The sequence below is a fragment of the Zalophus californianus genome, chromosome 16 (assembly GCF_009762305.2).
Source record: "Zalophus californianus isolate mZalCal1 chromosome 16, mZalCal1.pri.v2, whole genome shotgun sequence".
In the NCBI taxonomy this organism is placed as follows: domain Eukaryota; kingdom Metazoa; phylum Chordata; class Mammalia; order Carnivora; family Otariidae; genus Zalophus; species Zalophus californianus.
Genome location: NC_045610.1, coordinates 27,899,000 through 27,922,930, shown reverse-complemented (window position 1 = coordinate 27,922,930; position 23,931 = coordinate 27,899,000). Strand labels below are relative to the sequence as shown.

Here is a 23,931-nt window from a genome sequence, read left to right as displayed (position 1 = left end):
CTTCTTGGTCTCCAGGAGGTGGTAAAGATACAGACAGCGACACCAGAAGGCAGCTATAGATTTGTTAAACTTTATTTCCTCTGAGTCTCTGGGGAGGCAGCAGGGATGTAAGGCGAAGTGGCAGTAGCTGCAGGGGCCTGAGCAGAGCTGGTGCTGGGAGGGGCCGGCATGGGCAGGACGAAGAGGAGATTTAAATATCCAGAATTGAAAGCCAGCTAATGGGTCTCCTTCATTTGTCTTTGGATTTTGTGCAACATCTCCTGCATCCGCCGCAGCTGGAACAGGCACACACAGCAAAATGGGGCCTTTTAGAGTCCTACAGTGCTAAGGAAGTGCCCCCAAGCTCTGATCCCTCAGCCAGGGCCATGGTAGCCCAGAGGTGTGATGGAGACCCTGGGTAGAACAATCAATCCACCAGTCTGGGACCCAGATAGGTACCAGGGCCAGGGATCTTCCTACTCCCAAACCAAGAAATACTGAGGTTTATAATTAAGCAGGGACCCTCCATGCTGTCAATCCCTACCACCCCATACTGCTCTCACCTCCTCATCTTTCTCTCGGATCAGCCTCTCTGTTTCTGGATCTGTCCCTGGTGGGACAGCAGGGATGGGGAAGTCGGTACCACTCTCTCGAGTCAGTTTGCTGAGGGGAAGGGGAAAAGGGGCTTGGTAAGGCTAGGGGGACCCCAGCACCTGCTTGGACTGAGCCCAGGGCCTGTAGAAGAACAAAGGAAGGGCTTGCTCTCACCCAAGGCTGTGCTTGGGATCCCCGCCCCCCACCAGCTCTGTCCTGGCTTGTGACCATACTTGCGATTCCTTTCTTTCACCACCAGGCGGGTCATGCTCTGGATGCACTGTGCCCGGTAGTTCTCATAATGTGTCTCCCGCGTCACATCCTTCAGGTCCTGCATGTGAGTACGCACCAGCATTGTCCTCAGCTTCACAAAGTCGCAGTGTCCTGGGTTTTCCACTGCATAGCAAGGCTAGGGGTCAGCCAGGAGCATGGGGAGACCCGCTGAGGGCAAGGAGATGCCCTGGTCACAAGCTCAGTGCTTTACCTTCCACGATGCCCCAGGGGTAGAGCCGGCCCCGAACTCGCCGCCCTCTGGCCTCTACCACAGTGTTGCTGCCAATTACAGCAAATGGGATGCTTTCCTGGAAGAAGTTGGAGGGGGCCTGTCAATACCCCCCACTCTCACCTGATCCTTTCCACCTATATCTTTATTTTCTCTGTTTCACTCTAGGAAACCAGGGTCCTTTCCCACCCCTTAAAAAGAATTCTGCTTCCCTCTTCTGCCCCGAAGAAACAAGATGGAAAAGGGATGCCCTGGGGTGGCCCCACCTTTAGGGCTTGGTCCTGTAATTTGAAGTCCTCGTCCTCATCAGAGTCACAGTCTGGGAACTGATAGATCTTGATTCCAAAGCGCTCAATCTCCTCTCGGATCTGGCAAACACATGAGGGGCCCACAGTTCTGACGACCCCATCCTTTCCAGAAGCCCACCTGCTCCCCTCCCCCCACCAGCTTCCCTCACTTTGCGTTTCTTGCGCTCCACTTCAGGAGGTGTCAGCGTGTCCGCCTTGGCCAAGATAGGCACAATGTTGACCCGCTGATGCAGGGCCTTCATGAATTCAACATCCAGCGGCCGGAGCCTGGGGAACAGGAATGTGTGAGCCCGGGCTCGCAGCAGCCCTGCCCCTGGCGCAGCCGGCCCCACCCCCTCAGCAGCACCTGGAGGGGTCAGGAGCCTCAGGCTCGGACCGTACCCATGGCCGAAGGGTGAGATGAAGTATAGGCAGCAGTGCACCCTGTTGTCTTGGATGTTCTTGCGGTTCAGGCCACTCTCGTCTCGGAAATACTGCTCAAACTGCTGGTCGATGTATTCTGCCACAGGCTTCCAGCTGGAGCAGGGGACAGACAAGCAGAGAAACTGTGGGAGTGGGGGCTGCCTTGTGAGTTCTGGGACCACAGAGTAGCCCACACCCTGGACAGTATTTTCAAGGCTCTGTTATTCCCTGGCTGCCCACCCACATCTTCAGGGAGGTACCTGGGGGCAACAGGGGTATATCTCGCCTGTCCCACTAGAAAACCGGACGAAGCACACAGGCAAAGTTCAATAAATACTAGTTTGAGGAGAGGAAAAGACCAAGGTGACCAAACAAACCAATAAGAATAAGATGCCTGCAGGTGAATGCCACCTGGAAGCCCTCGGTCACGTTCACAGTCAGGTTCATAGTCCAGCCTCCAAACCTTTGTTCATGTGCTTCTACCCTCGCCTCCACCTCTCTAAACCCACCCCATACTTCAAGGCCATAGCTAAGAACACTCTCTTCCGTGAAGACTCCTTCCAGTGTACACAATGCTCTCCCCTTCTCTCCACCACACAGTGAAATCCTTTATATATATATATATATATATATATATATACATTCAAGAACTCCAATTTTCAAGTCTTTTGCTCTTCTGTTATTTAGCTTCATCCTCACTGACAGCGCCCTAATAGGTGGACATATAAGCACCGTCACTTTCATTTCATACAGGAAGGAACTAAATCTACAGCAGCTAAGAGACAATCCAGATCATTTTGGCTAGCAAATTCTCTACCCACACAAGCCCTTGACCTTCCAGCTCCTCAGCGTGCTTGCTGCTACGCTGCTTGACCTATTTACTAACTTGAGTTGATTGACACACATGTGAGTGAACTGCTGTCCCTCACCCCCTACCCCCCACCCCCACCCCTACTAGGACCATAAGCTTCTCAGTGACCAGGATGATTCACACTTGTTCTGTATCCCTTAAAATGCCCAGCACTAGCTGGACACCTAGTATATGCTCAATAAATTCCTGCTGGTTGACTAAATAAGTGTATGTGCAGGTGCATGGCCTGTGAAAGGCCAAGCAAATGAAATTATTATTATTAGGAAAGGGAAGAGGAGGCAAGTAGACTGATTGAAGGAGGGGATGATACTTGCTACAGTAGGAACAGGTGCTGGTTGGGGTAGAGTTTCATGGCAAGCCCCGGGTGCTGAGACATATACCTAGCGATGATGACACAGAGGCCACCTCGATCCATCAGGAATATTTCCATCAGGAGATGACATACCATGTGCCAGGACAGTGCCAGGGCAAGACTATAAGAAGAAATGGCCCTCCCTTCGAGGCTAAGACCCTGCAGTTGAAGATGAATCCATGTGCTAAGCCAAAACATCACATACAGTAATGATAAAGCATGTCATGGGGACCCAGAGCACAGAAAGGTCTGTAAGGGTCTGATGAGTCTGTGGGGCAATTACCCAGGGTCAGCTTTCTGGAAGGTCCACCTGTGCAGTCAACGCAGGGCCCTGATCTCAGAAGGGCCCACCCTTGGTTTGCTTCTCTGCTGTGGCCATCTTGAAATTCGTCATCATTTTCAACAAGGGGCCCCGCACTTCTATTTAGCACTGGTGCTGCAATTATGATCTTAAAATCCATGAGTGTAATGTAAACAGTTCTTTAGTTTTTAACGCACATTCACATGCATCATTCGGGGTGATTTTCAGATCAGCTGGGCAAGGTGGTAAGGGCTGGTATGTTTCAGCTGAAGAAACAGAAATGCAGTCATTTGCTCAAGCCCACAACAATTACTAAATGCTGAATCAAGGTCTGAACTCAGTCTAGTGATCTTAGCACCCCTTGCCTGATTTCATCAAGGGCACCACCTCCTCTCCTGTCTTCATCATTCATTCTGCTTCTCATCTACTCACTTGGGTCTGGCCATTATCTAAGCATCCCTTCCAGTTCCTGAAAAAAGAAAGCCAAGGATGATGGCATGTGTGGCAAAGCCACCTTTTCTTCTAACCTAGAGGGTGCTTGGAGCTTAAACAAAGTTCAATCCATTTGTCTTCCCTTCGCCTCTTCTTTCTCCTCCACCCCTTCCTCAAGGCACACTCATCCCTTTAATAAAAGAGGTTTATGGCACCTAAAATGTGGCTGGTGAAAGAAAAGGAGGGAGGGGGGTGTTTATTGAGCAACCACTAGATGTCAGGCCCTGTGCTACATGTTTTCACATGGGTTTGCTTTTTTGATGCTTTCTTATCTTGCATCTTCGCCCCCATTATAGAAGTATAGGTCGGAGTCAGAAAAGACATTAAAGAGCATCTATTCCAACCCTTTCTCTCTCATTTCACAGGAGGAGACAGCTGCCTAGTAAGGGGCGGTGGCGTGCTCAAGGCCACAAACTTTCCTCCTGAGAATTTTGGTTACGTCTGTGCCTGTGAGTGTGCCTATGTGTGTGTGTATGTGCATGTGCGTGTGTGTGTGTGTAATGGGAAGCAGGCAGCTGGGGCCGTGCTTGGTCAGACATACCACTCTGTGTTGTTGACTGCATCCCCAAAACCCGGTGTGTCCACAATGGTGAGCCGCAGCCTCACACCCTTCTCTTCTATGTCCACTGCGTGTTTAGTGATCTCCACCGTTTGCATGATCCGCTCTGGAGAAGGGGGAAACTGAGGCCAGGGCAAGGGCAAGGACCTGCCCAGTCAGGACAAACCACCCACCCCAACCAGCTCTGCTGCCCAGACTGCCTCATCCACACTGCCCCCCTTCCCACCCCAGGCTGCCTGGGGGCCTGTTCTCTGGGAACCAGCAAGGAGCACATTTCCCAACACAGGAAATGCCGGTGGCTGTTGGCTCTGGCCCCAGCCTCTTCTCTGCTCCCGGCTCTTTTCTTGGATTCCTGGAATCCTTTGGGGGTCAGAGACTCACTCAGAGAGCAGGATTCTGGTCCCTGCCCTGCTTCGGCACCCAAATCTTTAGGGAGCTGGCTGGTGGACGGCCAGGCTAGATAGGCCTATGGAGAGATGCCGTCAATCCCTCTAGGAAGCCATGGTTTCCTGCCTGCTGGAGAAGGCCCCAGGCCCCAGGCTCTGGCATGGGTTTGATTTCCCAAGTGAAGTCTGCATGCCTGTCTTCACACCCCTCTCCTTTCCTTACCTTCAGCACTGAGGAGTTTCCGGTCCCGGTACAGATCAGTGAGGAAGAGGCTATTGACAAGAGTGGATTTCCCCAGGCCAGACTCTCCTGACGGGGAGAGAGGACAGAAGATATGATCAGAAGATATGTAGAAGAGCTGTGGCCAAGAGGCAACCCCACTAGAACAAGGTGTGGAGGGAGCTGTTTTCTTATCTAATTGGGAAGAGACACATTGGGAAGGGACATTGGGAAGGTCATAGCACATTAGAGCTCGAAGGAATCAGCGAGAACAGCTTGTCCAGCCTTCTTATTTGAATGAGGCCCAGCGAGGATAAGAGGTTGCCCAAGGTCACACAGAAAAAGGCAAATATTAGAAAACTGTTGATCAAGTGTTCTTTGTACCACTTCAACACCCCCCTGCCCCCCACATACACACTTTTGGCCACCCACGGCTCCTGGTTATTTTGCCGAAAGGCACAGCCACTGGCTGCTTTTTCCTTCCTTACCCACACCCCCTCCCCACATACATACTATCCCCGCCTGCAACACCCCTACCCAGCCCAGCCCTTCCCCTGCTCTACCTGCCACCATGAGGGTAAAGTCAAAGCCCTTCTTCACGGACTTCCGGTGAACTTGATTGGGGAGGGTTGCAAAGCCCACGTACTCCTTGTCATCCTAATGGACAGGAAGGCAGAGTGCATCAGAGCGGGAGGCAGGAGGGGCCCCAGGACCCAACACCAGCCTTCTCCCTCCCTCCTAGGTCTCTGCCCCAGCCCTAGAGGAGCATTGTCAGACTCCTTCGAGGCCCCCTCTGGGGCCACCAGCTAGGCTCCTGGCCTGCTAATAGTTTCCAATGCACATGAGCATCAACACCACGGAGCCAGGGCTGACACAGGACAGAGAGGCCCGAGCTCATCACACGTGAGCGTCAACACCACGGAGCCAGGGCTGACGCAGGACAGAGAGGCCCCAGCTCATCATGCACACGTGCGTGTGCGCACACCTATGCACACACACGCGCACATACACGCACATACATTCGGGATCTCTCTGCTCCCTCCCTGGGTCTTCCTGCACCAGCCCTCTGAAAAGCCAAGGCAGGGCTGGAGGCTCTACCTCAGAGGAGTCATAGGGATCAAGCTTGCCCCAGGGGCTGCGGGGCCGGGCTGAGGGGCTGAGAGGGGCCGAGGCGGAGCAGTACTGCTGGCTGTCAGAGGCCTGGGGCCAGGAGGGGGGTCTGAAATCCAGGTCATCCTGGTAGAGGTCCGGCGCCTGGGGCCTTGGCTCCAGGACTTGAGGCCTGGACCCCCAGGTCTTGGCCTCTGGTTGGTGGCAGTTCTCGCTTCCTGGGAAATCCTTCACGAACTTGTTCAGTCCTGCATCATCCGTGTCCTCCAGGAAGTGCTTGATCTGGGGGTTGGAGGTGGGGTGGGGTGGGCAGGTAGGTGGCACAGAAGGGGAGAATGAAGGAGGAAGACCAGAGAAGGTGAGAGGGAGAGAGAGGAAAGCGCTTGTGGTTAGAAGGGAAAGAAACTGCACTAGCAGCCAAGCAGAGGAAGCCCCCTCCCTCACCTGCTCCTGTGCCCCACCCCAGCTGAGACTCCAGGAGGGACCCCAAGATCCAGGAGCAGCCCCAGGCAGCCCCCGAAGTCCTCACAACTGCTGTTGGGATCTGAGGAGCTCCAGTCCTGGTGCTCCCTCTCAACAGCGTGCTCACCACCCTGCCCTTGCTGGGGGTCTGGCCAAGCCAGGGGCCAGGGCCTGCCCTAACGGCCAGCAAGCCAGACTGAATAAGGGGGAGCAATAGAGGCATGAGAGCTGAGAGGAGGACGTGGTTCCGGATTCAAGGGGAGTGCAGGCAGTCAGAATGGGGCAGGGGCAGGAGGGAAGTAGGGTGGGGTGCAGGGAGCTGCCGGCCCAGGTAAATCAGGGGCCGGCCAGGGGCTCTGTGCCTGCCATCAGTGCAGGTCAGTAAGCTCTGGGATGGAGGGACAGACTCTGCTGGAGGTGCTCACTGCAAAGAGCTCAGCACAGCTGATGTGACCCCTCTGACCCAGACACCGTGCCACACCGGAACCTGTGCCGAGGCCCAGGACAGAGGGTTAAACCTGCCAGTGGATGCTGAGCGCGGGGTGGAAGGGAGCCAGGAGGGACCCAGTGAGGAAGATGGGAGGACTCTAGGCTGCTGACAGCCCCTAACTGGGAGGAACAAATGGGAGGAAGTGCCCATCAGTTGTCTCTCACCCCCTCTGCCTGGGGTAAGCTCCAGCCAGCAGTGCAGGAGGGGATCTGGCCTGAGCCCCTGAACCACAGGGGTGGTAGGCAAAGAATGGCCAGCTCCTCTGTAGAGACCTGTTCCCCCCCATCTCCAACTTGGAAGAGAGGCTGCTCCCCCCCACTCCTGCCATCCACTCTAGACCCAAAAACTTCCTCTCTCCTTTGGGAGCCAGCCCCCTTTGTGGAGTGCCTGGCAGTGCTGGGCTCAGCTCTGCCTCACAATACCCACATGCCACCTCCAGACAATGGACAAGGGCCGACTTCAGCGGCTGACTCACTCCCTGGGGATTGGCCAAGCCAGTGGGGGCTATCCCAGACCACTGTGGAGTCCCGGCCCGGGTGAGGGGAGACAAGATGGCCACAGTCTTCTGCAGGTCCCCAGTTTCCGTAGGGAAGAACTGAGGGAGGCAGACAGGCACATTGTCAGGTTCATGCCAGAGGGTAGGGACTGAGACAGCAAGAGGTTGCAGGGAAAAGTCCCCTAAGAACTACCTCTAGGCTGTCTCCTCTCACGTCCCCACACCTGCTTGTAGCCACAGTCTCCAGGGCCCACCTGGACAGAGGGAAGGAGAGAGGCCCTTTAGCCTGGAACTGGAACCAGCATGTGGGGGCTTAGTGACCAAAAGAGGCTGTCCTGAAACAAGCCTAACGGGCTTTTCTCACCCATAATATTTGTGGGGTCCCAGTGGAGTAACTGTCCATCCTAGTTTGTTCGTTGTCCTAGCATAGTGATTAAGTGTGCCCCTTTTCACTCTCACAGTGTCCCGGCTTGGAGAATTCATTATACGGCAACAGAGAAGGGATAGGGCTGGGGGTGGGAGGAGGGGTGTAGCAGGTCTTGTTTTCTGGCAGCTAGAGGCTGGGGAATTCCAGGAAATCCTGCCTCTGGCATAACCCCACAGTGACCCAGCACTTGGTCTCGGTGAAGGAGAGAAAACTGTGCTCCACCTGGTTTCCCCAAGGGCACTGAGCAGAGGGGCAGCAGTTAAGGGAGAAAGGAAGACACTGATGGGCCCCCTACCATCCCCAGTCTTCCAATAGTCACCAGGAACCCAGCATTCCTGGGTTCCCTGCCAGTCTTGGCTGCTCATAGGGAGGGGCCTACAGGGGCTCTAGACAAGGAGTCAGGACACTAGGGTCTTCACCTCCTCTCTCTCCTCCCCCACCCCTAGCACTCACAGTGACCAAATCATTTTTTGACTTTGAGCCCCAATCCCCATCAAGGCAGGGGTGGAGACAGGCCAGGTCCCCCCCACCTCCCAGAATAGCACCTTACCCCAGCTTCAGTCCTGTCCTCGGGGACAGAACTGCCTTGCCATCCCAGTGAACGGTCCATGTCCCACGCTTCGGACACCCTGTCGGCAAGCTCTAGGTCTAATTTTATCTCCCAGGCAAAGTTCCTCGCACACTGAAACAGCCTGGTCTCGATGCTCTTGTTGTAATCCAGCTTCCCGGCTTGCTCCTTTCCCTTTCTCTTTGACCCCCCCTGTCTTTGTCAGGGGCCAAAAAAGCCTGTGGAATGTCGCTCCCCACCCCCTCCTCCTGCCTTTCCCTTGGCTCCCACCCTCCAAGGCCAGCTCAGCTGCAGCAGGATCACTCTTGTTTCTCTGCAGTCCCCTCCTCCTCTGATTGGCGGTCCCATGACGCCTGCCCACTGCCTACCCTGGTGGGCACAGCACCAGCCTCCCAAGTCTGTCTGCAGCACAGGCTCTTGATCAACCTGGCCTCTCCTATTAACCCCCAGGGACCCCGAGGCCTGCCAGAGGGTGGTGAGCTGTCCCCAAGGTGACCTGGCCCATCAGTACAAGGGGGCAGCCACCCAGGAGACTCCACTCCCAAAGGACTCCAATCTCTTTCACCTTAACTCTAAGCAGTGCTGAAGTAGGGTGGGAGGTCTTAGAATCCCTTGGAAATATGTTCTCATGGGAAGAGCCCTTATTTTCTTCCCAAGTGTCCCTTTTTGTTTTCCCAGCAGGGAACCCCACTGTCTTCAGAAATCTGCCCCTGGATTTCCTTGCAGAGTCCCAGCCACACCCTAGGATACCTGACCTGTGACTCATGGGGACCTATATCACTTCCATCACCCCACTGCTTCCAGAGAGTCAGTGGGGATGCTGCTAGCACAGGGTCTCTGAGGGGCATGAGTTTGGGCCAGAGGGAGAGATACCTCAAGCTGTTCTGAACCTGAGAAGAGAAGGTACATTTCAAGTCACAGGATTATTAATAATGTTGGCCTGTCATTCTTTTCCCTCGCAAACTAAAACCCCATTGGTCTCCTGGGCTGGGGAGCTCTCCCCACTGTATCCACTGACCTCCAAAGTAGCTGGGAAACTGATCTCCTTTCAGAGAGATAACCCTTCCAGAGGAGTCTGGCTTGACATGAACCAGTCAGCCAAAGAACTGGTCCTCAAGGGCCTACAGCTGAGGACTCTGGTGGTGGTGGGGTGTCTTTAATTAGAGAGGAACAGGGTGGCTTCAGCCAAGCTGAAAGCACGGAGACCTCAGCTGAACTGGACTCAGTGTGTGGCAGAAAAAGCCCCTCTTGGTCCCTGTTGGGCTTGGCACTGGGGACAGTCAGTGCTCCCCCAGGCTTCCATCACTGGAACAATCACTGTGTCCGTACCCATGTGGGGAGAAGCGGGGCAGGGATAAAGACAAGCACCACTTGGCCTCTCCCAGGAACCCCCCTCTAGGGAAGGTCACAAGGTCACCGAGACTTCCTAGCCAAGGCTTGGGCCTCAGCCTGGACACAGCTTGAAAGACAAAAGCCCAAAATGTTGGCCTTTCCAGACTTGGAAGCTTCTGATTCCAGTGGGCCCAGGGAGTTCCCTTCTGGAGGCTGTCCACAGCCAGCATCCTGCCCCACAGGCTGGTCACAGATCTCCTCCTTCTGTAACAGCCTGCGCCTCCCAGTGCCAAGGGCAAAGGCTGGGGGGCTTCCGAACTGGGAGGAGAGGCTTGCATGGGGCCTGGAGGCCCTGACCCCCTGCATACTGTGTCTGTTGCAGGCTCTGGCAGGGATGGCGGGGGGCTGGCACCCTTACAGTCAGACATCAAAACTTCCCACCTGGGGGCCCCAGGAGGCTGGCGGGGTGACTATTTCTCCTCCAGACAGGTGGCAGGAATGAGCTCCCCCACCCCCCACTGCTGCAGAGGGACCTGGTTTGGGAGTGGGGGAGTGTAGGATGCAGCAGGAGGAAGCTTCCCCATGGTTCCTGTCTCAGAGGCAGAGGGACAGAGCTAATCCCACCGGTAGGATGGTGGGCTGGGCTTCCCTCTCTCAGGGGTCCCCGGGCAGAGTGCGCAGTGGGAAGAGCCTGGAAGCTGCTCTGTGCCAGGCTGCAGGAAGGAGGGCCCAAGCGTCTCACCATCCCTCCTGGGGAGGCAGGCGGTCTTTGTAGGCCTCCTCTGTGTGTTTTCCAAAGGAAGTTGGTACTGGCCCCTGAACCCAGGGTAGGTGGGTGAGGAGGGGTCAGCCGGGTAAGAGTTGACCCAGGCAAGGGGGGGGGACCCTCACCTCCGCCTGTCGCTGACGCGCCCTCCCCAGGCCAACAAGCGCGTCTCTGCTGGCGGCCCCCCCCACCCCGCTCAGCACCGACCCACCCCCCACCCCTCAGTCCAAGAACACCGGCAGCATCCCGGGGCTCGCGGCCCGCTCCGTCGCTGCTCGGATCAGAGGGAGAAACTTGGAAGCGGCGACACAGAGATGTCCACCAGCAGAGCCCGCCTGTGCCCGCAGCCGGAGACAGCACCTCCCGCCCCGCACAGCCGGGGCTGCTGCGCCGCAAGTGCCCGCGGAGCCGCCGGGAGCAGCGGGCCCTGCGCGCCCCGGCCCTGCCCCGCGCCCGCGCGCCTTACCATGGCTGCAGCCCGGGCCGGGCCAGCTCCGCCTGGACAGCGCCCGAGCGACCCGCGGCCGGAGCTGCGAGCCGACCTCGCCGGACAGCCGGCCCCCGCCCGCCGCCCTGAGTGCGGACCGGCCGGGGGCGGGGCCTGGGGCGGGGGCGGGGCGAGCCGGCCCTGGGGCGGGGCCTGCCCTCTGAGATCGCCGGCGCCTGCAGGGTGCTGGCGGCCCGCGGTGGGTGGCGGGTGGCGGGTGGCGGGTGGCGGGTGGTGGGTGGGCCTTGCAGACCGAGACCCCGGGAAGCGCAGAGTGCCCAGAGGCGCTCAGGACAGCGCTGCACTGGTCACCTGGCTCTTCCTTACTCAGCCCCTAAGAGTGGCCTGTTCAGGCAGCACATCACGGTGGGGGCTTGAGCAAATCCCCAGGGAAAAAGGAAGGGCCCACCTGGCATCCCCAGGAGATGTTTTTGGAAGGAGAGGGTGTTTGCCCCACGAGTTGGAAGAGAAACCATTAGTTACCAAAGGTTTGCAGGAAATGAACCCAGCTTATGTCCAAGTTAACGGATTGTCCCTTCCCACTCCACACCTCCTAAGGTAGAATGTCGGACGTTCTATACCTTTACCCAAGCTATGGAGAAGAGACAAGAGGTTCCCTTCCTGTAGGACCCTAGATTAAAGATTAAAGAGGATTTGCTGCATAAATTATCCAGGGATCATCTGCTGGAAAGGTGGAAGGGAAGAGGCCTGGTGGCCTTTATGGGGCAGTAGAGCCTTGTCTGGGGCTGAGGATAGTGGGAGGGCCTGGGGAGAGGCCCAGCCCAGGCCTGAGCCAGTTCTATGCTGGGCAAGCAGGTGCGATGCTGTGGGGACAGATGCCCCAGCAGCTTTAGAGGCATTAGAGGCTCAGAAGGGTCAGAGTAGCAAAGGAGAAGTAGATGCTTAGAAGGTGAGGAGTTGGTAGGGATTTCCTGAGCTAATACAGGTCTGAGCTGGTCAGGCTTCTGTGGAAGTTTCCAGAAGCATGCCTCTCCCTGACTCTCAAGAGCCTTCCCCCAGGGCAAGCTGACTGGCCTGAATACAATTTAGACAAAACTGAGGCCCATGCACAACATGGCTCTCTCTCTTGGTAGAAGGGCCAGAGCCTGCCTACCCTATTTCAGTCTGATCTGTGACCAGTGGTCATGGTTCGGATCAAGTTAGAATTAGCAGAAGGGCCTAGGAATGCAGATGAGAACCAGCTCAGAAAACATGGTGTGGCTATCGGAGATGTTATTGGATATTTGGCACTGGTGGGCTGAAGGATGGAAGGGGGGGTGCCATTGCTTAAAGAAATCAGGGGCTTTCATAAGCTAGCAAGTTGAGGAGAAAACTTCCTAGCTGGGTGACGTTGGGCAACTCACTTTACCTCTCTGGACCTCATTTCCCACACCAGAAAATGAAGGGATTAAATTAGGATAGGGGCCAGCAGCTTGGCTCGGATAAGAGGGAACCTCTGAAGGTATAGAAAGGTTCCTGGAAAAGGCCTGGGCTAGATCAAGAGATCTGAAGCTGTACTCAGGAAAACAAAGGCATGAACGAGTTTCTTTAGAGAAAAACCAATGGCTATTGGAAGACGGCAGAAGTACAAGCAGCTGCTGCCGTCAGACCCGAACATCAGACTCCAGCTACACAAAGCCCCACTGTTGGGAACTAGCCGTAGGCCACCAGTACTCATGTCTGCACTCATAAGACTACCTCTTGGGTGCTTCCACTGGCATTCTGCACAGCCTGGGCTGGGGGTGCTGGGCCAAGGGGAGAAAGCCTATGTCAAGGAAGACAGGCCCCCTCACAAAGCCTTGTTTTCCACAATTTTAAGTTCCCTCCTCCCCCACCCCTGCCCCGACCGCCAGGCCTGGCTGTGGTCCAAGTGCAGACACACACATCTCAGAAAGCAGCTTGGCCAGCCCATCCTCAGCTGCGGCTGGAATCCCAGCTCTGCTCTGGCACCTGCTGCCCTGTGTGTCCTGAGGCACATTGGTGCCAGCTTGTTTGAGGGAAGTGAGCCCCTAGAAGAGGCCTGGGGCTGTGGAACTCATCTCTAAGCCAAGACTCCTAAGGTCTTGATGCTCACAGTGCCTTGGTAATCACTCTATCAGATGCCCGACAGAAAGCATGCTGGGCAAAATAAAAGCTAAAGGCAGACTTTGAGCCATCCCACCCGCAAAAACCTCGAGTGCTAACCCTGCCGCACTCTGGGTTTCTGAGAGAACTTGGCCTAGGCTTAGGACCCCATGCCAGCTTTGGTGATCATCTCACTGCCTGAATGTCTCTTCCCCTCCCTAGGCCTCTGTTTCTCCATTGAAAGATAGGACTGGACTCCCCACAACTCCAGCGCTTGTGCTCTGGGTCGGTGCAGGTAGAGCCTGACACCTGGGCAGAAGCAGGGCCAAGATATGGCAGCCCATGTATGAGTCCCTGACCACTGAGTGTTCCTGCCCACCTCCAGTTAGCACGCGGCCTGGCCAACCTTGCCTCAGTGCCCCTCAGCTCCTGGAGCTCTGACTCTTCCTTAAAATTCAATATCCCACCAGGAATTGATATCCTTGATGAGAGTAGAATTTCCCAGGCACTGCTGGAGCGGGGGTATTCAGGCCAAGGCTCTGGGGAGTGGACACTTTGTTTGGCACAAGGCCTGACTCTCCTGAGAAACTCAGATCAGCGCACACCTCCAGCCTGCTAGCCAGGGCTCCCTCTGCTTAGGTCAGGCCAATGGGGTCTGTGTGAAAAAACTCCTGGCCCCCTCCATTGGATCTTTCCTGCCTACCCACGGGCGAAGGTTGTGGGGCACCAAATTAAACAGGATGCTGCACGTGGGCCAAGCTAAAGGCACAGGTTCAAAAGCCAATAAATAGTGATTTCCACAGGATTTCAGATCTGTATGACTAGCAGAGGCCACTCTTGCCTCTGGGTAGCAGAGTGTCTCTTAAGTGGTACAAGAACTAATTGTACCTCCCTTCCCCCAGAGGTGATGAGTCACTGATGACATAGAGGGCCCTAGTGGGGCCAAAGAGCTAGAACTGGGTTGTGTCTTTCAAGGAAACCTTAGCCAGTCTGTCCAGAAAGGTCTGTGGTGAGAAATCGAGATACCCCAAGCCCCTGCCTTGCTCCTACTGTTCCCCAGTGTCCCAGGATCCTGGGGCAGGCCAGAAATGTGAGTGGCAAGGCCAGGGAGCACTGTGTTTCCTGGCACCTGCTGTATGGCTATGGTGAGGGGCAGTTCTGGAGCCAGCAGAGGGCTAGAGGCCAGCCAGAGGGCCTTTCCAGCACCGTCTCTGCTAGTAGGGCAGGGACAGGAGCTGAGAGATGGAAGGGACTTAAGTCTGCACAGGAGCGTGACCCCCTTCAAGGGCTCCCACCTCACCTCCCAGCTTCTTCTTGAATACCCTCCATGGCTAAAAACTCACTGACTCTACCGCCCTTCACTCTTTGGGCAGTAATTTACCAAAGGTCTTCATCATATGGAGTCAAAATTTGTGTCTAACTGGACTTCACCCTCCAAGTGCCTCTACGCTAGAAGCTTTGCTAACTCATTTCACTGGACTTTGTTTTGTTCTTCAATGTCCACACCCTTTCAAGTGACCCATCTGTATACGTATCTCTCCCAAACTAACCACAGCCCCTCAAGGACAGGGAATATGTCTTCTATTTTAACCTCTACTCATTTCAATTCAGTGAACATGTGATGTAATGTCTTCCTGGATGACCAGGCCTCTGCCCCCAGGAGGTGTCTGATCAATATGAATTGACTGAAAGGATTCATTGATCAGTTTTCCACTCTGATTTTTGGAGCACAGACAAGCCTTGAGGCTCTGGGCGTCACTGACCCAGAATCTGCCCTTCATTCTGGCCGCTTACCAGCTCATACTCACTTTCCAGCCTCATAGTTCACATGCAAAGACACAAATGTTACCCTCCCTAAAGCCTTTCCCTTCATAATCTGTGATATCTGAAGGTACTGCTGAAATATTGAGAAGTTACTTTCCAGGAAGATGTGGCTATGGAAGAAGGGTTTCTACACCGTGTGTGAATTCCTAGGGCAGGGTTCTCGGTTTTGAGGAGCCAGCTCTGAGCCTCAGTTTCTCCATCCATGAAATCGGGAGAAAAAGTCCACCTCACGAGGTTGCTGTAAAGCTTCACTAAGGTAACACGCTTAGAATGGTGTAGCCACTAAAATGAGCGGTGGTTATTATCTCAGCTAACGAGAAAATTATCAACACCAAATCAGCAACTGTCAGCTGTCATAACGTCAATGCTTTCTCTCCAAAAAATGAGGAATGTGCATGTGTAATGGGTGTCGAGGGACGAAAGAAGAGCCTGAGACTAAAATGACATCAGAGTGCCCACACTGCCACCAACTGTAGAGTCAGCCCCTCCAGCTAAACAGCGCTCCAGTCTCTAGAAAGCAGGTCTTGGTTTCAGACTTACTGAGCCGAATTCCCAAGCGCAGCCATTGTGGAGACTCCCGGAGCGAAATGACTTTGCCTGTGGTGGGCGTGCCGAGGAAGTGACTGGCCAGTGCTGCCCTCCCACCTTCAGGGCCAGAGCCTGAGCTTCTCTTAGGAACTGCCTCACATTCTGTGCCCCTCCCCCAGGCGTTCCTTCAGCCCCCACGGTGCAGCTGTCACTCGCCTCTGCCCTCTTGGCAGCTGAGCAGAGGAGGGGAAAGGGACACGGCCATTTCTGTCACTCAGGATAACCTTCCTGTGGCTGAGCAGCTGTCAGAGTGGCTTCTGTGGTACAGATTTTCTTCCTCACCCAAGGATGCTCCCTGCCCGCTGAAGCCAAGATCCCTCATCTACCCAGGCCTGCTATTGCTCGTCTTACTTGAAAAACCCACCATCTCAAACACCACCAAGCTACTCTGACAGCAAGATACAATGTCGGAGATGGGTTCCAAGAGGGAACCAAGGGGCTTCAGGAAATACACCAGAGAGTCCTAAATAACATGTGGCAGATTCTTCCCCACGTGGGATCATTCTGAGAAGAACAAAAAAACAAGGGATTCTTGTCTCAGTTCTGCCATCAAGCCCAAGGGAGAGGCATAGGATTTTCCTGCCCCCATTTCATAAGCAGAGGGACAACCTGCTCAGGTCTCCCAGTGCAGGCAGGATGTCATCCCCCTGCCCTGCGTTTCTGGGGGCTCCTGCTGACATACACTCACCTTGGCCTGTCCTAGGGTCACCATTTGTCCTAGTTTGCCCAGGACTGGTAGGGGTCCCAGAACACAAGATGCTAAACCAGGAACATCCCAGGCAAACCCTGATGAGTTGGTCAACCTAGCTTGTCCCCCAAAATAGCAAGTGTGGGTGAGAGGTTACCAGCCTCCCATCCAGCTCTGGACTTCGCTGCCCATGGTAGCTGGAAATGAACAAGGCACCATCTCACAGGAAAAGCAGCTGGGTGGCAGGGGTCAGGCTGCTATGAAAAGCCCCCCGAGGTGCCCTGCCCCATTTTCAGCAGCTCTGCTCCATTCTTTCAATGCCCTCTCTTCTCAGCTACAAGCCTCTGTACAAAGCAAAAGAAAATGAGGGCAGTGGGAAAGAGGGTTCAAGGGTTCCTTTCAGACAGCCCACCTCCTGGGATTCTGTTAACATCCCCATGAACGCAGAGCATCCCTGCATTCCTCCTAGACTCTGGATTTTTCTGTTGAGGAAGTCTACCTGAGCAAAACTTCCCCAAGCCTCAAGAGCCAACAGAAGGCTGGCCATACCATCCCCAGGGGCCAAATGACATGTCACTTTAAAGACACCAAAGTCTGCCTTAGGTATCACTGAGATGGCCTCCCCTGGTTCCTGGCCTGCTTTCCAGAGTTAGTTTCTTGCATAATTGATAGAGATAGAAGGGAGTAAACCACCTTTTCTGCTGACAGCCTGAAAAGTCATTTTCAAGGGCAAGTAGGTTAGGTGCCTTGAGGACAAGATCTTGGGGCCAAGGCAGCCCCATCCATCAGGGGCGTTGCAGCCCTTCCCATCAAGAGCTGCTTTATTCCAAGGAATTCCCCGGGGCTGTGTGAGAAGACAGCCCCAGCTGACCCCATAGGGGACCTTCCTGTTGAGCTTCTGCTAGTTCTGATACCAAAAACAAAACCATTAGGAATGCTTCCCTCAGTCCAGCATAACCTTCTCTGGGGAGATTCCAGCCCCTAATGTACCAATCCAAGGATGAGAAGCATCTGTAAGCCCTGCTCCTTAGACAAAAGGGCCTTGAGGAGCCACTTGGGAGGAGACTGACACTTAAGAGAGAAATGGTAGAATCAGGCTCTGTCCCCAGCTATGGACCCAGAAGGGCTTGTGAAGCTCAACAACAAACATGCTGCCGTCCTCAAGGCAGGAGCTGTGGCTGGCCACCAGAGAATTCCTGCCAGGAAAGGAATCTGGAACAGACTCTACAGTCAACCATTCCCAGATCAGAAGAACCAGAGGCCTTGGACACAGGCACCACAGATTCTCTATTGTGGGATAGCTTGTGGGCCATGCAGCGTGGAAGACAGACTGGGGAAGGCCTAGCACTCTCACGCTTTGTGAGGAGTCCCTGGCCCTTCTCCATGCCACCCCACTTCCAAAGAGCCAGGGAAGACTGGCAGGCCCAGCTAGTCTCTCCCCAGCTTCTCTTCCCAGCTTCTGGGGAGCAGCCCTGCTGTTGAACAGGGCTGGAGAGCTGCAATTATCGAGACAGGATAAGAGCTATTTTGGGAAAGAGCCGTCCTGCTGCCAAGGCTTTTGACTCCCTAAACTAAAACAAGACGCACCAAGAAAGGGGGTGAAGGTGGGGGAGAACAGGGAGGAACTTGCTCAGTCAAAACCATCATATCCTGACTGAGGGAAAACACTAACCCCTTCCCAAAGGTATGTAAGTGCATCAAAGGAGTGAGTGAGAGGCTAGCTACTAAGATAGAAGGGTGTAACTTGACCCCCCCACACCACACACACATATCCCCTGATGACTCCCTTTCCCCTAAGATCCTGCAAGAGCACATATTCAGTCTGCTGCATTTATTTGGACATTTGAGCGCAAACCATTTCATATTGTTGTTTAAATGTTTCCTGTCCATGTCTTATCTCCCCAACCAGATGGTAAGCTTCTCATGGCCAAAGAATGTGTGTGCTCTGAGGCTTCAATGCTTCCCCCGACAAGGAGTGCCTAGCAGAGCGCTAGGCATCTGAATAAAGCTGTTTGTGGAAGGAAGGGATAGAGGGGAAGAGGGAGAATGGATTCAGAGTCTTGCTTAGAGGTATCCTCTAGAAGTGGCTGTTCCCACCCGCAGTGGAGCTCAGAGCATGGGGCTGAATAGGAAGCCACGGCAGAGAGGGTGGCAGCCACATTTCTGGCACCCCCTGCCCCGCCCCGCCTTCAGCTGTTTCCTTATCTGACCTCAGGCTGTCCTGCCCCACCTTCCTTGTTTGTTTTCCATCTGTAATTAACTGTCCATCCTGGGCTAGCCCATGGATGGGGCCCATTAGAAGCCATGCTAGGCTTTGGGTAAGGAAGAGATAGGGCCGAGAAAGAATGGAGGCAGGAAAAGCTCAGACTATCTTATCAAACATGGGCCAAGAAGAACTAAAGTACTTAGAGGAACAATGCACTATGAAATCAGGACACTCTTTGCCAAATTCAGGACACAGGGCTGCCGAGAGCAGAGTTTACCTTGTGCCTTTCCAAGTTGAGGACTCAAATAGTGTGTAACCCAGAAAAGTGTTCCCTTTCTGGAGTGCCCTAGGCTGGAGAGAGGAGAGCCAAGTGGAGACTGATCCAATGTATGGCTTCCCAGACAGCCTTCCCACAGAGCACTTGGCAGGATTTCTCATCTCTCCAGGGCTTCAACTAGCTCATATAGGGCCTTCGTGCAAATCTCCCTCTGGGGAGATGCAGCCCCACAGGTGCACAGCGTGGCAAGTGGAACGCAGGCTAGATTTCAGTCCCCACTTGCCCCGTTAGGTGCCCTTGTGCAGTGAACAACCTGCCCAACCACAGGGAGCAGTTCTGTCTGTCTCCCTCCATTCCTATTTCCATGAGAGATTAAGAGAGGGACTTGGATAAGGGGGAGCACAGAAAGAATGGAAGTAACTTCCCAGGGGTATTCTTACCTCCTCATCTGTCATAATGGAGAAGTAGGAGTCGGGCATTCCCAGGGGGGCAGCAAATGGAATTCAGAGAGTACCAACAGGAGGGGAAAAAGAGAATTTTACTAAAGATGTTCAGTGGACTTGGGCATAATCTGGCCCAGCTTCCTTCCTAGTGCAAGTGGCCCAAATAGCAACAGCTAGCATTTACTGAGGGCTCACTGTTGCCAGGCCCCATGCTGAGTGCTGTACATGTAGTAGCTTGGTCAGTCTTTATAAGGACCCTAAGAGGTTGCAATTGTTCTCATTAATAGGGAAACTAATGATTGGAACGATAAAATAACTTACCCAAGGTCACCGTTAGAAAATAGACAGGGCTCAAACCCAATACTATAACTCCAGAGTCCATGCTCTACTAAACCTCAACTTTATAGAGCTTTGCTCCCTCTGAAGGGCAGGGATGCCCTTCTCTGCTCTTTGCTGCCCATCACTCAGAGAGCTTATGCTGGGTGGGACTGGACTGCATTCCCAGGGCTCTCTCCTCCCCAGGAACTTCCTCATCCAGAGCCCTGGCCTCCCTCATGCTCGCAGACTAAAGCATATCTTGGGCTACAACATTCAAAGCAGGAACTCCTTGCTACTAAGATTCACTAAATGAGGGTTGGTCCCCACCTTCCCTCCCACCAGAGAGGTCAAGGGAACAAAGTGGGAGGCAGGTATCTGAGGACACTTCTCTTAAGCATTCTAGAGCTGGCTGGCTAAGTTGGTAGAGCATGTGACTCTTGGTCTCAGAGTTGTAAGTTTGAGCTCCATGTTGGGTGTAGAGATTACTTAAAAACAAAATCTTAAAAAAAATTAAAAAGGATTCTAGAGTTGGCTATAGGACCCACTGATGGCCACAAGGTAGAGGCCTGACATCCCTGGAGATCCTGCTGGGTAGCAGCCAATGCCTCCCAGGTCTAGCTATGGGGGCTTGAGGAGAGTTCTGAAGAACCAGAGAGACACAAGAGGAGACCCATCAACCTGCATTAGTGTGGGGTTAGCCCTGAGGAAGACTGTGAAACAGGTAGTTTGTCTTAGTGACTTGTTTTTTGGTTTTTTAAAAAATCACATGAGAAGTAAGTCCAGCTAAACTGAAAGGTATGGGCTTAAATTGTTTTCCATTCCAGAAGTGACTACTTCCCATTGAAAGGAGGCCCTTGAAAATGAAAAAGGTTCCAATTCCCAAAGGAATGACTCTAATGGTGGAATTATAGACAAGATAAGAAGTTCCCCTGCTCCTTTAAGTCAAACCCCCAGTATGATCGGTCCTAATAGACCTAGCTCTATAGATACATAGAGGTCACCCTCCCACCTGTCCTCCTGCCTCCCAGACCCCTACAATGGATCCATAGGAGGGAAAAGCACAGACCTTTTAGCCACCAGATGACACGATTGTACATTTCCTCAGAGACATCTGAAAGTAACAGAGATTGTTGCTTTTTTTCACTCTGTGGGATGTACCTCCCTCCCCCCACTACTTAACATCTCCCTTTCTAGTTCCACATTTCTCCCCGCAAAGGTGCCCTCAGCCCTTGATTCTCTCCAAGAAGCCCCTGCAGACTAGGACTAAACTCCCCCCTCCCTTTTCTCCACCCTCTTTGTGCCACTATTAATGCCTTTCCCCTCTTTGAAGTCTGGGTCCTAGCATGTCTATGCCCCACTTTCTCCATTTTGTTGTCAGAATTTTTGCCTGAGAACCTTATCTTCTTTACTAGTCCTTACCAGCCCTCACCCAGCTCAGTTCTTCATCTCCATTCTTGGGAAGCACTTCCCACCCTGCAAACCACTCTCTACTACCTTCCATTGAAAGGTTAAGCAGGGTTGCCTGGAAGAGTCAATGCCTGATGCTGGCCCAAGCATCGTCACCGATGTCATTAGCTTGGAGCGCAGAGAAGCTGGCAGGGAAGGAATGGAGCAATGGGCTCAAGGATGGGACTAGCTTTAGCACTGGTGGGAGGGCAGCTCTGAGGCCCAGATTGAAGAAGGGGTCTTTCCTGCCCATCCCAATGTCCCACCTCACTAAATCGGGACTGCACCTGGGCAGTCTGCTTCTTCACATACCCAAGAAGAAAGCACTAAACCTTTGACTGGCTTGTTTGGAGGAGCACTTGAGGGCCTGTGGCACTTTGCTCAATGGTGCCCGGTTTGGAGACTCCTTTGGTAATGCTAGTGGTGGTGGTGTTGCTGCTGGTAGTGGTGGTGATGGACTTGCCTTCTCTCTCTGGAACATCATTTCCTCACAGAAAGGAGTTGAGTCCATTTCAAAAAAGGATAATAAAGGATCTGGGGGAGGAGGGGACTTAGACTCAAAATCAGGTGTTGTCGGCCGGCTTTGGGGTGTTTCACCTTCAGGATTGAGTAAGGTCCACCATGAGGAATCAGGCCCATACCTAGGTAAGGACCGAGGGGGTAAGGGCCGAGGGGACAGTTCCAGTTCTCCTTGGACAGAGGGCTTTCGGGAGGGTCTGGGGGACATGCAGAGGCTTTCTGAAGGCCTTTGGGTGTGCTGCTTATAGCTGTGCTCTGGAGCGACAAACACTGGTTTTGGGGGGTTCTCAGACACAGCTGGAGATGTCACCCGGGATGCTGAGTGTAGTAACTGTCCCTCTGGGGAGATGGTGACCCTGCGGCCAACCTCACTGTCTCCTCTGGTTGAGGACCTCAGGTTGGACTCTACTTCTGATGATATTAAGACCTTTGGGGAGGGCTTGATGTCAGCATAGACAGAATGCTTGCGGATAGACTCAGGATCTGGACGTATAGAAACTCGGTGTCCACCATCCAAATCCTTAAGGACAGAGAGTCTGAGGGATGATTCCATGTTCATATTCCTATGCAAAGTCTTGGGTTCTGTAAAGATTGAGCTGAGACGATTCATTTCAAACTCTTGGCCGGGGATCCTTCTCTGGGCTGTCCGAGAGTCTGCATTGACACGGCCACTGCTATGTTCTGGGCTAGAGGGTATCCTTGAAGATCTGATCTCAGTAGCAGTCAAACCCTTTCGGATGGGCTCAGTTTGGACTGCTTCATCCTTTGGGCAAACTAAAGTCCTACGGGGAACTCTGACCCCTTGTGGGTACTGGACCTTGGAGGGTGGGTCTTCTTCTTGTAAGATCTGTAAGTTATCCTTCTGGTCTACAAAACTCAACCGGCGAGAGGATTTGGCATCTGGGATTAGTGAGTAGCGATTACTCATGTCACGCCCTGGCTTGCTCTCACCGCCTCTTCGTGTTGATTCCTCTTTGGATGGACTAACGTTCCGCTGCATCTGGACAGCATGGGAAGCTACCTGACTCTGCTGGCTCTTTCGATGAAGAGAGTGATGACGGTATGTTTCTGACTTTGATTGAGTCTCATTTCCTCGAGGGACGGGTGTTCCAGCAAGGCCGGGCCCTAACTGGGGGGAGCTAGATTGAGCATAGTCTGATGTTGAATAGAGAGTGGTGAGATGCCCAGCTTCTGATTTTCGATGTGGCGAAGGGCTTTTGGGGGCTGCAGCACTTCGTGAGCTCGAGGCAAGAATGTACCCTGGTACCCGCTGAAGAGTTGTGTTAGTATCCTCAGACCCTTTTGGTGCTGAAACTGCTACCTTGGACCCAGTTTTATTAGTCTTGACCATCCGATATACTGAGCTCCTATGGGTAGATCCCATATTTTACTGGCTGGCTTGTATTGAGGGTCTTAATGAAGTCTGGAAATTTACCCTCAGTTTTAAATGCTGCTGTTCTTGCACTCCCACAAAAGTAGCTGTTATTCTAAGAGTGTCTCAAATAGTCCCCTTAGCTACCCGCCTGGTGATGTCATAAAGGAAGGAGCTTCCTACTAAACATCCTGGCATACAGCCACAATTTGTTTTTAAGTAGATTCTGTGCCCGATGTGGGGTTAGAAATCATGACCTTGAGATCAAGAGTCGCGTGGTCTATCGACTGAGCCAACCAAATGTCCCTTCAGCAACAATCCTTCAGAGAATCTCAAGCAGTAACTGCAAGGAAACTGAGGATTTGTCTTTGGAGTTAACACCACCAAGTCTTTGGCCAAGTTCTTAGCAAACCCAGATTTTCCTAGTACACAGAGAAGGCTCTGGACTCTCCCTTATTCTCCCCAGATTCTAGGAATTCCCAGACTCATCCAGAGAAGGAATCAGCCTGATTATCCTACTAAGGCAGGCCTACTCAACTCAATCACTCTGTGTTAGTCCCAGTTTTAGTAAGATGCAAGTACAAAGTTGTCCCAATTTAGTTTGGAACTGCACTGTATGGAAGTAAAAAAAATAGAGCTCCAGGCTTTTCTAGGTTTCAGAGGTAGTTTGGTTGACCCAGGGCTAAAAATCCAGATTGCTCAAATCATAAATTCTCACATTCTTGGCCCAGGAGTGAGCATAGGATTGTAGGAAGGATTCGGAGTTAGTCATTGGTTTCAGTCATAAATGACTAGTTGTGCACCTTAGACAAGTTACTTGACTTTCCTGAGCTTTGATTTCTTCATCTGGAAACCAATGTCTGGTAGGGGTCATATAACAAATGTTAGTGTCCTTTCTCACAATCCTCTCCCCTCAGCTATCCTAATTAGATGGACTCTGGTTCTTTCTTGATTTGAAGAGTGCCTTTGCATCTTGGATGACCATTTTGGATGAGAGACATGATCATCTTTCTTTCCCTTTCACAGGCTCCTCTCTACCATATCCACATCCCACCATTGACTCTGAAGGATTATTGTGGTTA

The 23,931-nt window shown here is 53.2% G+C and overlaps 1 protein-coding gene across 10 annotated transcripts; it reads right to left on the bottom strand.

Annotated features, from left to right (window-relative positions):
* Positions 1-56: 56 nt before the first annotated feature.
* SEPTIN4 (septin 4) lies at positions 57-22,957 on the bottom strand. Of its 10 annotated transcripts, none has more exons than XM_027567500.2 (14): positions 21,271-22,952; positions 20,579-20,623; positions 19,192-19,199; positions 6,065-6,358; positions 5,530-5,623; positions 4,970-5,056; positions 4,343-4,466; positions 1,765-1,899; positions 1,533-1,650; positions 1,342-1,443; positions 1,058-1,154; positions 807-969; positions 543-642; positions 57-275 (listed from the first exon to the last, which is right to left on the bottom strand). In XM_027567500.2, the coding sequence occupies exons 1-14, from the start codon at positions 22,859-22,861 to the stop codon at positions 216-218; spliced, it is 3,018 nt and encodes a 1,005-aa protein (XP_027423301.2). In that variant the 5' UTR covers positions 22,862-22,952; the 3' UTR covers positions 57-215. The 10 variants fall into 10 exon arrangements, 8 of the variants coding, with proteins under 8 accessions (XP_027423301.2, XP_027423305.2, XP_027423307.2 ...); XM_027567504.2 differs by lacking the exon at positions 21,271-22,952 and adding an exon at positions 20,932-21,040; XM_027567501.2 differs by lacking the exon at positions 57-275 and having other exon boundaries at positions 574-714; positions 21,271-22,955.
* Positions 22,958-23,931: the final 974 nt, after the last annotated feature.

Coding starts and splice junctions, on each gene's coding strand:
- SEPTIN4 (XM_027567500.2), bottom strand. CDS start 22,861: ATGGGATCTACCCATAGGAGCTCAGTATATCGGATGGTCAAGACTAAT. Junction 5,624..6,064: donor ATCCCTATGACTCCTCTGAG/GTAGAGCCTCCA, acceptor CCTGTCCATTAG/GATGACAAGGAGTACGTGGG. Junction 1,155..1,341: donor TACAGGACCAAGCCCTAAAG/GTGGGGCCACCC, acceptor AACTTCTTCCAG/GAAAGCATCCCATTTGCTGT.